Raw genomic sequence first — 15,049 nt, 5'->3', positions numbered from 1 at the left:
GGAGAACTTAGTCCTTAATGTACAGGGAAATGTTTCTGATGCTCCTGGCACATAGAGAAACAAACTCAAGAATTTACTCTGCCAATAGGACTTTTAGCAGATGTTAGTTCATTTTTTAAGTTGACAGCTTGTTTGCTTACACCTCCTCATGCAGCTGATGTTTTCACAGTGAATTTCGGGAGTTCGAGAATGGCTCCATCTGCGTGGAGTGTGACTCCCAGTGTGAGAAGATGGAAGATGGCCTCCTCACATGCCATGGACCGGTAAGCCTGGAGGTGTTGTGGGTGTGCTGGCTGTGTAGTATCATGTGTGAATGTTCGTTCTATCATTGTCTTATCGTTTATCCATCCATTCAGTAGGTATCTATAGGATGCAATGGGGGAACATGTTTAATAGTTCACCTTTGAGAGGCTTAGAGTTTTGTAGGAAGATAAAATGTGAGATAAAATATTTGAAAATACCATGGTATCAATATTTATCCCCCTGATAATGTATCTAAACAGAAGTATATCCATGAAGTTGTCTTGGAAAATGGCACGTTGTTGAGAAGAATGCTGCATGAGAATTTGCTAGAAGTTTAATCATTGATGTAATATAAACAGTTGTGAGTTATAGGAAGATGAGAAACGAATTATATCATTGGGCTAGATGTTGGGAACTTCAAGGAAGATACTAGTGAAGTGGTGTTTGACCCATGCTTTGAAGAAAAATTTGTAAGAAGGAAATGTAGAGATTTTTAAATGTGATTGTTCACGTCGTGTTCAGGGGAAAAAGTATAACACATTCATTTCTATATTTACCCACTTGTCTATTATGGCAGTGTGAAGGATAGTAAAAAGAAGAAAGAATAAAAGCATTATGATAAACAATATGACAGAGAGAAGAACTGAGCTATGAGAATACAAGGAGAAGCTATAGGATCAGGAAAGTCTTCATGGATGAGGTGCCATTTATATAATTTGAAGTTATCTTTAGGGAGAAAATGAGACTTATTTTTTAGACCTCCTTTTGGTTTCTATCATTTGGGCTTTTCCTTAATAATAAGATCAGTATGAGTTTGTCATCTCAAAGTGTCATATTCATCCTTCTTTAGAAAAATTTCCAGTTTATCTGTTATTGAATCATCTCTCAGTAGATAATTTGGGGACCAAATAATTTGGGTATAACTAAAAGCTCAACATTGCTCCATAATAATTTATTTAAAATTAAAAAGTATTAATTTTTCTACCAGAGTGCTTATTTAGCACACAATTAGCTTAGGAAAAGAAAATATCACTGAGCCCTCCACACTTCCATTAGGCCCCAATGACCTGTTCTGGAAGTTCATCTAAAGAAGGATATGGAAAACGTGGACAGTTCAGAGGACTACTACAGGATGATTAAACTTGGAAAATGAGATCCCTGAGAGAAAGAAGTGATGTTATTTGGCTTGAAGAACCAAAGTCTAAAAGGCAATTTAATATGTAATGATCTCCATGTAAGTACGTAAAGGGCACATGCAGCTATTTTCCTTCTCCACCATGAACAGGCATGGACATATAGTCAATCCACAGCATGAGAAATGTGAATTCCTTAGGGAATGTCATGAGACATAAGGAAATAAATTTCTGTAAAAGTTTACTAAAACAAGTTGAGTTATCAATATTTGTTCTTTGAACTCTAATATATTTAGGTAAGTTCTAGATAATAATTCATAAAATAAAACAGTCTCTTCAGAGACTCTGAAACTGAAAATAAACAGTCAAAATGATCAGGGATTTATCCATGTCCTCTAATCCAGGCTGGGGGTGATCGAATGACTCTGGGTCAGCAAACACCTTTTTTAAAAAGTTATGAGCAATAGCAAAACTATCTGTTATTTTATTTGTGAATCCTTATGGATGCTACTTCATTACACTCATATTTCCTATGGATTTATTAGTACTATTGTCTAACTGAACCTTTTTCTTGACACATAATTTTGTTTTTCTTTCCTTTATCCTTTTAATTCCGAAAAAAAAAAAAAAAAAACTCTAAGAACATTTGTTCATTTAGTCAACAAATACTGTTTAAGAAATACTTTGTATCAGGTTCCATTAGCACAACAATTATGAGTTTTTACATACTAACAAACTAAATATTAATGTGAAAAATATTTCTCCAACATCAACAGAGGCATTATTTGCATATTTAAATATATTATTCTCACATTAGGCTTTTTTGCATATATTGCATTCTGTTTATTGAAAACATGGTATTTTTACCTTTCTTGTAATTTTTACCTTTAAAAAAAAATCACTCATTCCTAGTAATTAGTATTTTTAGTCCACCTAATTCCATAGACAGAAAACTAATTTGCTTAGAAATAATGCAAGCATAGTAAAAAGTATACCTTATATTTTCTAGAGTAATTTCATAGGGAATTTTCCTTGTAAAAATCTCTATAATAATCTGCTCCATAATATGACTATACTAGTTTTCAAGTATTGAAAAATTTTATGACCATTTTATCTATTAATCATAAGTCAAAATCATTATGATCATTATAAATCATATTTATGCTGAGTGTTGTGGTGCATACCTATAATCCCAGCCACGCAGGAGGCTGATGCAATATGATCACAACTTCAGAGCCAGCCTCAACAATTCAGAGAGGCCCTAAACAACTTGGTAAGACCCTGTCTCAAAAGAAAAAAAAAAAATATAGAACTGGCAATGTTGCTCATTTGTTAAGTGTCCTTGGGTCCAATCCCAGATACCTAAATAAATAAATAATATTCATATCCATGACTTAAAGTTGAGTGCTCTTTGTGAGCTAGTTCTTTTGTAGAGTATTTTCACAGACATTTTTTTCATTTTCATTTAGATATTGTTCCCATTTTGCCAATGTATAATCTCAGAACTGTTAAATGAATTGTCCATTATAGTAAATGTATGGATCACAATTGTAGCCTCCCACCTTAGGGCGTTTGACTGTCCCATGCTTTTACTGATCCTCATGATGCCTCCTATTATACCAAATTATAATAGTGAAGAACCGCTTTATTAATTTATCTTATTTTTTAGGTTTTTACAGTTTGTTGTTTATTTATTCTCCAATGGAATTTTGACAGTTTATAAATATAAACATTAAGATAACCTCAAATTAATGCTCTTTGAATTGTCATAAATTACTTGATAGGAGGGAGTGAAAATAGTCTTATAACAAACACTTTTTTTTTTCCATAATGGCAGCATTTGTTGGGCCAGATAATTAATATTACTATTTAATACTAAAATTATGAATTGACATATCAAAAGATAAGAGAAGGTGATCCATCAAAAAAAAAAATAGAAAGTTCAGGAAGGCTAGATGAGGCATCTGTGGAGGATAAGAGCACTTAATAAAGACAGTCTGAGATCAGTAAGCCTTGCAGTTATTAGCACAGTACTTTTTAGAAAAATTGCAATGGCTGAGCTCAAGCAGTGGTCCAAATTTTGTGCCTACTTAGGATGGGGATTTGCTTGCTTTCAGCCTTTACAATTCATATAAAGTTTTTGTCTATTTCTGAGTCCACATGTTGATTTCACAACTGGTAACAGAGATGGTTTTGTGTGCTAAATAACAGACATGTATCATTTGGGTTATCCAGCAGTTTCTGGAGGCTTCTCCATGAGACTGACACTGATAGAGGAAGTCATCAACGCTATTTGGAAATCTCTTAAGGTTTATTCTGGTGAAATCATATTTCTTTGACTTGTCAATATTTCCCTAATGATAATAATCTATGTAATGTACATTTATATTTATAAAACACTGTTAATCTGAAGCATGCTATAACCTTCTTCATTTAAAATGAAAAGAAATTGAACTTAAAATGATAGAAAGTTTCTCCAAAAGACAGACTCTCAGGAGGATGAGGAGCTGCAACTCAGCTATAGAAGATCTGACCCCAAGTTTCTTGCACTTATCATTTTACTTTATTATTATTTTTTTTCAGGCAACAATGTCTTTAGTATGATAAGAAGAATGTGCTTTCTGGGAATATGCCAGTTTTATGTTAAACGGGATAGTATTATCCTGCCTAATTATGACAGGAATCTAGGATCATTGTGAGAGGAATAAATTTGAAATCAAAGATGTCCTTTGCTTTTATATCTTTATCTGTCTGCTGTTGATCTTCATTATTTAATTTAGTTGATTTATTTTCACAATTTCCCCCATTCTGTGTTACTTTCACTATTTCTGTATAGTTCTGTTAAGAAAGGTAAGAGAAGGAGTGAGAGAAGAAAGAAAAGTTAGGAAAATCAGACAAAGTTTCAAGAGACCAAAATGTTGCCCAGAGGGGCAGCAATGGAAGAGAAAGGAGAAGGGAATGGAACTGATTTTCAAAATACATGTTTGTTTTATATAAAAGCTAGAGTGGCTCTTAAAGCTAGATTTTTTTTAAAAGGTTGTGCTGACACAATATATAGCCCTCATGTTGCAGTAGCTCTCAGAAAAAACGTTGGCCCTTTCACATAGGGTACATGGATAATCTTTTAACTATTCAGAAGCAGCCCCCTCCCTGTAGTGGCCTAGCATTGTAGCAGGCTTTGAACTCATGATACTCCTATTCAACATGGGGTCCCTGAGTCATGGCATCCAGGAGCGAGAAGGCTGGAGAGTTTAGCATATCAATTCAAATTCATGTGAATTCTACATACAACTCCCTGTCCAAAGTAAGCTGTACCTTATCTCTATTAAGAGGGGACTTAGCATATTCATATGTGGCTCCAAGTAGAGCTACCAGAGAAAATAATCCTGAGAGTAAAATGCAATATTTCTATCAGGATTTGGCCTGATATTTAGTTGTCTAATATATTACTGTGTCCAGAGGTAGCTTACAATCAGGAATTAAATATATTGCCTCCATTTTCTATTATTGCATTTATACATTCATTCTCTACACCTAGTTTTTAAAAATCTTTGGAAATACAAAGATAGAAGAGTAAACATCATATGTATGTATATTTTTGAGTCTTTTACTATGGAAATAAAATGGGAAATCAGTATGTTTAATTTCTTTTGAGATTTGTTAGAATAGTTTTTTTAGTTATCTCAACTTAAGACATTTTGTTTTCTATCATAATAAAATAATCAAATAGTTAAGATGCTTAAAGAACAAAGAACAAAATATAATTTACTTCAGTAAAATAATCTTGAATATTAAATAAGAACTTAATTTTGATTTCCATGTATTTTTTTTACATCTTCTGATATTGTCTGGGTATTATTTTACATCATAAGAACTTAAGAGAGAAATAATTCCTGATTCCTAATTCAGACTAAAACTGTCTAATTTACTCATAGAAAGTTTTATTCTGTGTTTTGCAACAAGCATGTTTCTTGTACCATAAGTCGTGCCACTGAGCATACTTGCACAGTAAACCATTCCCTATAATAAATGGTATTATGTGCCTAAGTACCCATGAGCAGGTGTTAAAATTGGAAGGGTGTAAAGTGTTCTTTTTTGGGAGGAAATAAAAACTTAACATTAGCAAACTCTTTAGGTAGAATAGGAATTAGGTTTCATAGGCCAATTGTTCTTATTTATTTATTTATTTATTTATTTATTTTTAAGCTCTGAACATCACATCAAAATAGTGAAATAGCTGCTTGAATAACCCTCACCAGTCTCAAGATTTCCCAGCCTTTGCCTGATTGCTTTTTCTTCATTAACATACTATGATTCTTCATTAGCAATCTCCATCTTTAAATTTTTGTCTTATATTTCTTATTCTCCTGGTGCATTATATCAGCAACTGGCAAATTCTGACTTCTTTTTGGTTAATGTTTGTGGAGGTGGCATAACACTCCGATGAACAGACTTCATCTCTACGGTATCTCCTAAATAAACACTCCTGCACAATATTGTGTTTATATTTTGACTTCCAAATTCATAGTTTGTAACTACAATACTGATATAATTGTCTCCTTGGTAGTTATTTTATTCTGTTCATGTGCGTTGTCTTCGGTGTGAGCTATCAAAATTGTTGTCCTCTTCTTTAGATATAGATAGATGTTGGGGAGAACAATTGAGGGGAGAAGTTCCGGGGAGGAGTGGTCAAAGAGATTCTATTATCTTATAATCTTAAAACAATATGATTTTCAAAAAGGAGGATTAAAATTAAATTTCAAGTAGTAATATTCAAAATATGTACATGTGCAAAATTATAGGTATTTCTTATGAAAAAATAACATTTTTAAATTGAAATGTTCTCAATTATCTTTGATCTAAAATTAAACTACTTATTATTTTTATGTGTTTATTATCCACTATATGAGATAAAATTTTTTTTTAATTGATCCACAAATTCTTACATGTCTAACATTAATTTTTAAATGTTAATTATGTTGATCTTCAAATCTTTTTATTATTGTTTACTAATCTGATATTATTCATTAATGTATATTATAAATAAATATATAAAATGAGTTAATTCTACTTAAATTTTCATACTCATCTTCATCCTTGGAAAAAAACACTCTTCATATACAGTTTTGCTTTTCTATCTATTTACAATTTAATTTTTGACATTAACTCATCAAAATATACATTGTTATGACTCTCAAACTTTCAATATTGTTCTGTGATTTACTAAAATATATATAAATAGACTTAATGTGAGTTTTGGCCTTAGCACAAACTGATCTGAGATGAGGAATGACCTAAAAATTACTTTTATATGCCTAACCTACCCAATTCTTAGTAATTCCATCATGATAAATTTTTAAGATTTAATTTTCCAATGAAGTCCTTCTACAACCAAAAGTCAGTCTACATTTCACTCTTCTATGTAAATCAGTGTTTCCTAATTTCTGTTTTATCTTTTTTCTAACTATTTAGTAAGCCCATTCACTTGTTTTTAGTGATGGTGATGAATTACCCCCGTGGAAAATGGGTTATTATAAAATATTGTTGCAATATAATATGACTAGGAATAGATCACAAGAATAAAACACTGACATCCTTCTGAAAAAGTCATTGAACCATTTTGCTGTTCAAATTAATTCACACTAGAGGCATTCCATGGAAATCCGTTAACTCAGGGACTAATGGGTTAAAAAGTGCAAATATTTCAAGCATATGTATGTCCCTATAATATTTCCCCCTCACACAGGGTATCAAAACTGAACTCGAACCTCTCTTATTGCTATTTATACTACAAGAGCTACATTTCTATTTGTTCTGCTGAATATGTTCTCTTTAGAGGAAAAGTTATTTGCCACCAAATGAAGTCTTAGTAAATAAACCACATGCTTATGTTTCAATGAAAAGGCACCCATTTTTCTTTGTATTCTTTTTCCTCTTTTCACATTCTAGGGACCTGACAACTGTACAAAATGTTCTCACTTTAAGGATGGTCCAAACTGTGTAGAGAAATGTCCAGATGGCTTACAGGGGGCAAACAGTTTCATTTTCAAGTATGCGGATCAGGATCGGGAGTGCCACCCATGCCATCCAAACTGCACCCAAGGGTAAGCATCCTTGCCATTCAAGGGCTCCAACTTGTACGTGTTACTAGTCAGTAGGTGCCCTCATGCATCTCTATTCCTGATATAGTCTCCTAAACTCAGAATGTCATCATAAAACTCTGTCTTTAGAGAGTTCCTTTCTAAAAGAGTCAAAGTTGTTTGTGCCCTCAGAAGTATTTCTGCTTAACCTTTACCTACAACCATTTTATTAACACATTCAGGCCAGGAAGGTAGTGTTGAGTATAGTTTGGATATGGTATAGAAACTCCTTCAATTTTAACTGTAGATTCAAGATTCAGAAAAGATAAATTAATAATCATACTTCTGAGATTTATGTTTAGTAAATCTTTATCAGGTTTTCTGTTTCTTTGTTGTCATAGCTTAAAGTGAGGATATCTCTCTTTGATAAATACTACCTTGGATAACTCCTTCAATAAAATCCAAGCAAAGGTAGTAATGGCAGAAAAAAAGGAGACCTAGTGATATGAATATTAATAAAATAACTAGAATATTTTGTACAAGTAATTTTGTTGTTTGTTATCCTATAACCTAAAATTTCTTTGACTGTAATAGGATAATTTGAAGGTGGTTACACATTTTTCTGTTTCAAAAGGTTGTATTGTACAATGTATAATGATCAGATTACCTGTGATATGGGTAGCAGTGGAATAACAAAAACACATTAGAGAAAGAACACTCAACTATAAAAGAAGTAACATCACTCATCTAGAAAATCCCAAAACTACGTTTTCAAATTTACCTTAGTAAGGATTTTTCTTTTTTTTTTCCCCTCCAGAAAGTGCATAATGTTAGAATTGAGAGCAATTTCACATACTCTATCCTCCTCCTGTCCATAAACCCTCTTCTCCATTGTGAATGTCCAGAAGGCTGTGTGTGTGCACGCACACACACACTCACACACAAACACTCACACACACACACTTGCTGAGACTCATCTTGGGTACTTTCTATCTGGGAGGAAAGTGTGAAGTTCCATAAAAAGATTTTCTGCCAGATTAAGGCCTAGCTGTTAGAGGATATTGAAGAAGTTAAGCAAGCAACATCATTTTCTGCCAAGAAAACATCAATTTCCAGATGCTGCTACAATTTCCTACAGGTCAAGAAATCAGCTTAAGTCACTCTGTGAAGTGGCAGATTCTCAAAAGGTAAAGTAATATTATGCCATTCAAATTTAAATTCAGTTTGGAAGAGCTAGCTACCAACTCATTGGTTTATACATAAGCAAGTACATTGAGGATGCTGAAATAGTCACATAGACATTTTGCTTCAAGGAAACTAGAAGTAATAAACTGTTCTGCTTGTGGGTTTTTGGCACACCTGAGTTAAGAGTATTTCATTAAAAAAAAAAAAAAAAAAACTGGTACTGCTGGAGAAGAAGAGTCAGCAACTGGAAGAGAAAAGTTTGCCTGCTAAAATCATCCACAAGAGGGTTTTATTGTTTTGCAGCTAAAATTAAACCAGTAAATTATTCAATATAATGTTGATGTCAACAGCTGTTGCCATTCAAAATGAGACCTTTTGCGGTTTTTGCAAATCTAATTACAATGCAGCCATTAGGGAAATGAAAGTAGAGATCACAGAGCCATAGTCTGGATGTGTGGCTGGTGTGTCTTCCTCTCCACCCTTTTAAATCACGATTATATAATAAAGGAAATCATACATAGTGGAGGGAAACAGAAGTAGGGAGCAATAGAAAACGATCAAATTACCATAGCAGCAAAATTTGGATCTCAGCGAAAAGGGAATATGAAGGTGTAATAAGGAACAAATCTCACCAGATCATTTGGGAACTCTGATAAATAGAAAGAGGATGCCCTTAGCAACTCACGGCTGCATAATCATAGTGACACAGAATCCAAATATTGTACTCCCCATCATCTTTTAAGGTAAATGTATTTCTCTAATGACTGACCTGGTCCTGAGAAATTTTAATTGTTTTTATTTAGCTTCCTACTATCCTTTTTGTAATTGCCTCTATATTGTTCAAGTTTACTCATTTCATAAATGCTGTGATTCCCAGAACAAGTTATTTTGTTGTGCCTCAGACAAAATTTAGGAGTTCCCCTGAGACTGAGTTCCCCTTATCTCCAAATTGAAGATGAGCATATAGAAGTATCATCTGTCTATCAAAAGATCCCAGCAGCAGTGGGGTTGATAGGATGAGTGACTATTTTCATTCCTGAACACATGTAATAGATGACCTATCTGTAGGTGTGAGCTCACCAGGCCAGCTCCACTTTGGAAAGCCGCTTTTCTTTTATATGCCAATATTATGTCAGGTAATTCAAGAACCAAGTTAATGGAAATGGTCTTTCCAATTACATTTTTTAGAAGTAAAGTTCTTACTTTGAATACTGTTTAATGATTTTTCTGAAAATAAAATTACCTATGTAATACCTTAAAAGCACTTTTACTACTGTGAAAGTACATTAAACATATTGGCTCTAATAAGGTCCTCAGATATGTTTAAAATAGATTATCCATTTAGCCTCTATCAGGAAATTCTCACCAGAATCCCTAAAGGAAAGGGGAAAATACAAAGAGGCAACCAACTAAACAACAACAAGAGCAACAACAACAAAAAAAAAAACACGTCTCTTCTTGCCATGCCTAGAGGACACTTTTTAGCACCGTGTTCTTATTTTATTCATTCTTTGACTTCGTTGTGTTGTATACTTGCTCTGCCTCAGTGATAGGCAAGTTCAGAAATGAAGAAGATGAAGATCTTGAAATCTATGAACTCGCAGTACAGTGAATGTATATTCTTTACTCAGTTGAAGACCAGACCCTTCTCTACTCTATTTTGAAATGATGACCAAGAATTTGAAACTGAGAAATGTTGTGCCTACTTGTTAATTAGCAACTAATTTGAATTTTAAAAGAAAGCTTGTAAAATAAATTTATTATTATTAGTTGGCAGTGAGTTCAGAGATTGTAATTTCTTTAGTAACATTACTTCAACCCTTTTCAATGGATGTTGATTTCATTTTAGTCTTATTTCAAATCAAACCTGTATTTGAGACATGGATTAGAGTTTATTTCATGGGACATCCTTTAAAACTCTCATTGAAATTTTGTTAATCTTAGAATCATGATTTCACATGTACTTTAACCTCTTTTTATCGATTCTTTTTATAATTTAAAATTTTATAATAAAAAATGTATTGATGGAGAGAAGAAAAGAAGACCTGCTTGTGGAATTGTTATCTATATCTTCAAATTATAAAATTTAAAAATGTGCTATAATTTTCATTTCAAAATTGGAGATTTTCCCCAAAAATATCTAAATTGTATTTGTTATATGAATATATCAAGATTTATACATTATTAAGTAACAAATAATGTCAACCACACATCAATCATCAGAATTCCAGATATAGTTTTGGAATATGTTAGGTGTGTTATGGATTTCTTTTCTGATCTTTCTGAAAACATTCTAATTTGGAACATTAGTTCTTTAGTTGTATTATTCCATATTCTATTTTTGTCTCTTACTTTTCATTTTGACTGTTTAGAGTTTAATATTTCTCTTGTTCTATGATTTTTGCTGAATAAATGTAATTTCTGAGGCTTATAGCGAGGAAGTGCAGGAATTGAAATACTACATGCATCTTTAAATACACAGTGGCTTATACCTGGAAAGTGTGGTTTCAATCAATCATAGCCTCACTCTTCTTAGTGTTTCATTTGTTTCTTTTATCCTTGGTTTATAAATACAATTAAATCACAAATATCCTAATCAGTCTCCTCAGACTTCTTGAACTAAAACTTGTCCCTTATTCCCTCTCTTCCACTTATTTTTGTATCTATTGCCCCATCTCCAATTTTCTTCTCAACTTATAAGAAGAAAAATTCTAGAGACTTAACAATGACAAAATTATTTTAGTAATTTTTAATTTACTAGATTTCTCTGCCTTTTACACTGATGATCTTCCTTTTCTTCGCAAGGTTCTTTTCTGATTTGGTTTCAAAGACACCACAGTTAATTAATTTTACTCAATTATATTTCTACATGCTTTGGGCACAAGCCACTGTTTGATGTTATATGCCACTGGAGTTCCTTGAGTCTTAATCTTTCGTTTCTGCTTTTCTCACATTATGTATTCCTCTTCAGCCTATCTGTCTACTGCCATTGTTTCAAAACTGACTATGCTATGTGTGTGGTTCCCCCTTTAACCCAGACTAGCCTTTCCATCTGATGAGGAACATTTTCACCTAGATGTAGGATAACAGCACTAAACTCTAGATTGAAAGCATCAACCCCTCCTTCTCTTCCTTAAACACAAACAGAGAAAATCCTCCTGGATTCTCTCAGGGTGCTATCTCTATTCTGCAAGCTAGAAACATAAGTCATCCCCAAGTCATTTGGTCTTTTCACTTGCATCTTTAATCAGCCACCAACTCCTCCCCATGCCATACCTTTGAAGGCACTTCTTGTGCCCTTTGCCTGTATCCTTAGTGATCATTTTGGTAGTTTAGTTCCTTATCTCTTACGTGGCCTAAAACTTGTTCCATGTTGAACAAGACCCCAGCTGAATAGCCTCCACGTAGCAAAAACATCTATTTAAAATACAAGTCTAGCAATTTCACAATTTCTTTAAAACCATACAATAATTTACTATTCCATTTTTTAAAACATAGTCTTCTAAGTCTGGCTCTTTCTCTTATCTCTGTTGCCTCATGATTTGTTCTGTAACTATTCGAATTTGTTTGTGGTTCCTTCTTTTATCACCCCTTAGAACTCATGCCATGCTTACCCCACTCCTCAGTGCCCTAAACTACTGATCCATCCCAGAGTGTGACTACCACCCTCCAGAGTAGCACAAGGTGTTCCTCTTGTGTCCTCCTTTAAACTACTCTTTTTTTTTACATGTCTTATTACACTTATCATATCATACAATACACATCTGTTTATGCATCTACTTCCTTCAGTAAATTGTGAGCTCAATGAAAATAGAAGTGTCTAATTCATCTTTTCTCTCCCTGCAGCTCCTAAAAGAGTGGGAACACTTTAGTAGGCATGTAATAATGGTCTTCTTGAATGAGTGAAGATCTTTCATTATTCACATTTTCCCCTCAAGTTGAATTTCACTATTGAATATTTTTATCTTTCAAGTGTTATTATAAAGATTGCAAACTAACCATAGCTTTTGAGATTCTCACTTGGAAATAAGAAGTAGACTATTAATTTTACAAAATGGCAATACTGTATTCAAAAAGCATTTTGAAGAAGATATAATTGGAACTTAGAAAAATAAGTTCTTCAGAATAGAATAAGAGAAAGACATGAGACCATTTGGAAGATGGTTTTAGCAGTTAATTTTTAATTTTTATAAGTGGTTTTTGATTATGGACTATATATATTACCAATTCAATGATACGCACCCAGTTATTTACTATTGGTTTGTGTTCTAAAGACTTTTGTCACAGGTATATTTCCAAAATTTATAAAAGCTAAAATTTGTCATTCTTTGCTGCTTAAAACAAATCCACAAAGCAAAAATGCAAGGAAATCAATTTTATAGCCAGTAGAAATATTGAAACACATAATAATGAAGCAGAAAGACAGTGACTTAATAATTATTTTAGATAAGTTTTATTAATTCACTAATGTTTGGAGTCATCTAAAGATATTATGCATGATCTAGCCTTGTATATTGGCAACTTTTTAGATCATTTTATAATGATTTTAGCTCCAGGTACTTTTTCAGCTTTGAAAATTAAAAGTTTAGAATATCTATATCTATCTGTAATATGAATATATATACACAAATATATATATACATATATATATTCATATGAATACAAATTCTTTGTTACAAATCAAATACCTGTAGGTATAATCTTAATAATTTCCTGGAGCTATTCATCTTTGATGGGAAAAAGAAAATAAGAGCAATTCAAGTACATTGGAAGATGGAAGAAATTATATTTCTATAGTAGCTTAAAATGAAGTTCTAGGGACTGTGTATTAGAATTCTGTGCACTTACATGTGTTTATTTAAATGTTCAAATCAGTGGGTTCTTTAGTTACCTGGGTCTGAGTTTATTCATGTACTTAATGGTGTTTCTTATTTATTTGTTATTGTTTCCATTCAATATTAGGGCCGAAAATGCTTTTTAAAAATCCTGTGTTTATTTGTATGTTATGGCACTGCTATTTTAAAAGAAATCATCAAAATAAACTACAGCATGATGAATTCAGTTTACACTTTTGAATAAATTGATATTTAAAGATAAATATGTTCTTAAAAACAGTCACAACAAAGAATTGAAATAATCCGATTATGTAAAGTATCCATAGGAATAACATTAAAGCATATTAACTCATTTTCTATCAAAATCAATCTTTAATGATCATCAAACCTGAGGTTATTATAGTGTATTGAATTTCTCATGTTTCCTTTTATATTGGTTTTGATTTTTACTTACACTTAAGGCTGCTTTTAATAACTCATATACATGAAAATAATTATAGTGATTGAGATATAAAGTTATTCACCAAGACATATAATCATAAATGATGCAAATGAATTGAAGTATGTTTGGAAGTTAAACATAGCTTGAATCAAACCGTGACATATGATATATTAAGAACTATGTAATGTTTTGAACGACCAACAATAAAAAAAAAAAAAAACATAGAACCAGGATAAAAATTCCTTTACTCTGCCCATGTTTCCTTGCCATTCCACTTAGGTGATTCTGGCAATTCATTCTGTATATCCATCAAGGAATTCTCTTTTTGCTGGCTTTAAAGTCATGTTTCAAAAATTATGTGATAATTGAAATTAAGAATTTGACACAGTCAGTACTTACCTGATTGTTTTTGAAAATGACTAATTTTTCTTTCCTTGTATTTTTTTAATTCACATCTTCTGCAGGTGCATAGGCTCAAGTATTGAAGACTGCATCGGCCTGATGGATAGGTACTTGGTGTGCTTGCTTCCCATGTTCTTCCTCCGAGGCTCCATGTGTGAGCACTGGTGCATGTGTGTGCATGTCACTGTGGATGGAGAATGATGTTTTCTGTTCTGTAATTGCCTGCAGGTGTAACGGTCCCACTAGTCATGACTGCATTTACTACCCATGGACGGGCCATTCCACTTTACCACAACATGCTAGGTAACATCTACCATGTTTCCATTTTATCACTCAAATCCTTTCCCAGTTATCATGGATAAAAAAATACTAACCAGTTAGATTAAAGTTATAATTATATATTAATTTAGTAAGTTGTGACAGATACTTAAAACACTTTTCTTTTCCAGCCACATTTCTTAACTCTTTTTCCTTCATTTACTATGACTTGAGTCCTAATGAGCAATTATATACAATTTAAAAACAATTTTACTTATTATTCTAGAACTTTAACAAAACATGTTCAGATTTTATTATGTAAATACAAAAAGAAATATTTTAGACAAGGAATTTGCTAAATTGACCAATGTTTATGTTTATTATATAATTTGAATTCAATTTCTGATTTTACATTATTTTGAACTAGTTGGTATATTCTCTAGGTAGCAGAATTACTATGAAAAAGGCAAT

The 15,049-nt window shown here is 32.4% G+C and overlaps 1 protein-coding gene across 1 annotated transcript in view; it reads left to right on the top strand.

The window, feature by feature from the left end:
• Positions 1 to 15,049, top strand: part of Erbb4 (erb-b2 receptor tyrosine kinase 4) — a 1,044,475-nt gene that overhangs the window by 790,424 nt on the left and 239,002 nt on the right. The window contains exons 14-16 of the mRNA XM_077799365.1: positions 170 to 263; positions 7,326 to 7,480; positions 14,383 to 14,427. Coding sequence (XP_077655491.1) covers positions 170 to 263; positions 7,326 to 7,480; positions 14,383 to 14,427 — 294 coding nt within the window. The remainder of the gene's footprint in view (positions 1 to 169; positions 264 to 7,325; positions 7,481 to 14,382; positions 14,428 to 15,049) is intronic.

Source organism: Urocitellus parryii, chromosome 1, assembly GCF_045843805.1.
Source record: "Urocitellus parryii isolate mUroPar1 chromosome 1, mUroPar1.hap1, whole genome shotgun sequence".
In the NCBI taxonomy this organism is placed as follows: Eukaryota; Metazoa; Chordata; class Mammalia; order Rodentia; family Sciuridae; genus Urocitellus; species Urocitellus parryii.
Note: the sequence above shows the minus strand (reverse complement) of the source record. Positions and strands in the feature narration are given on the sequence as shown.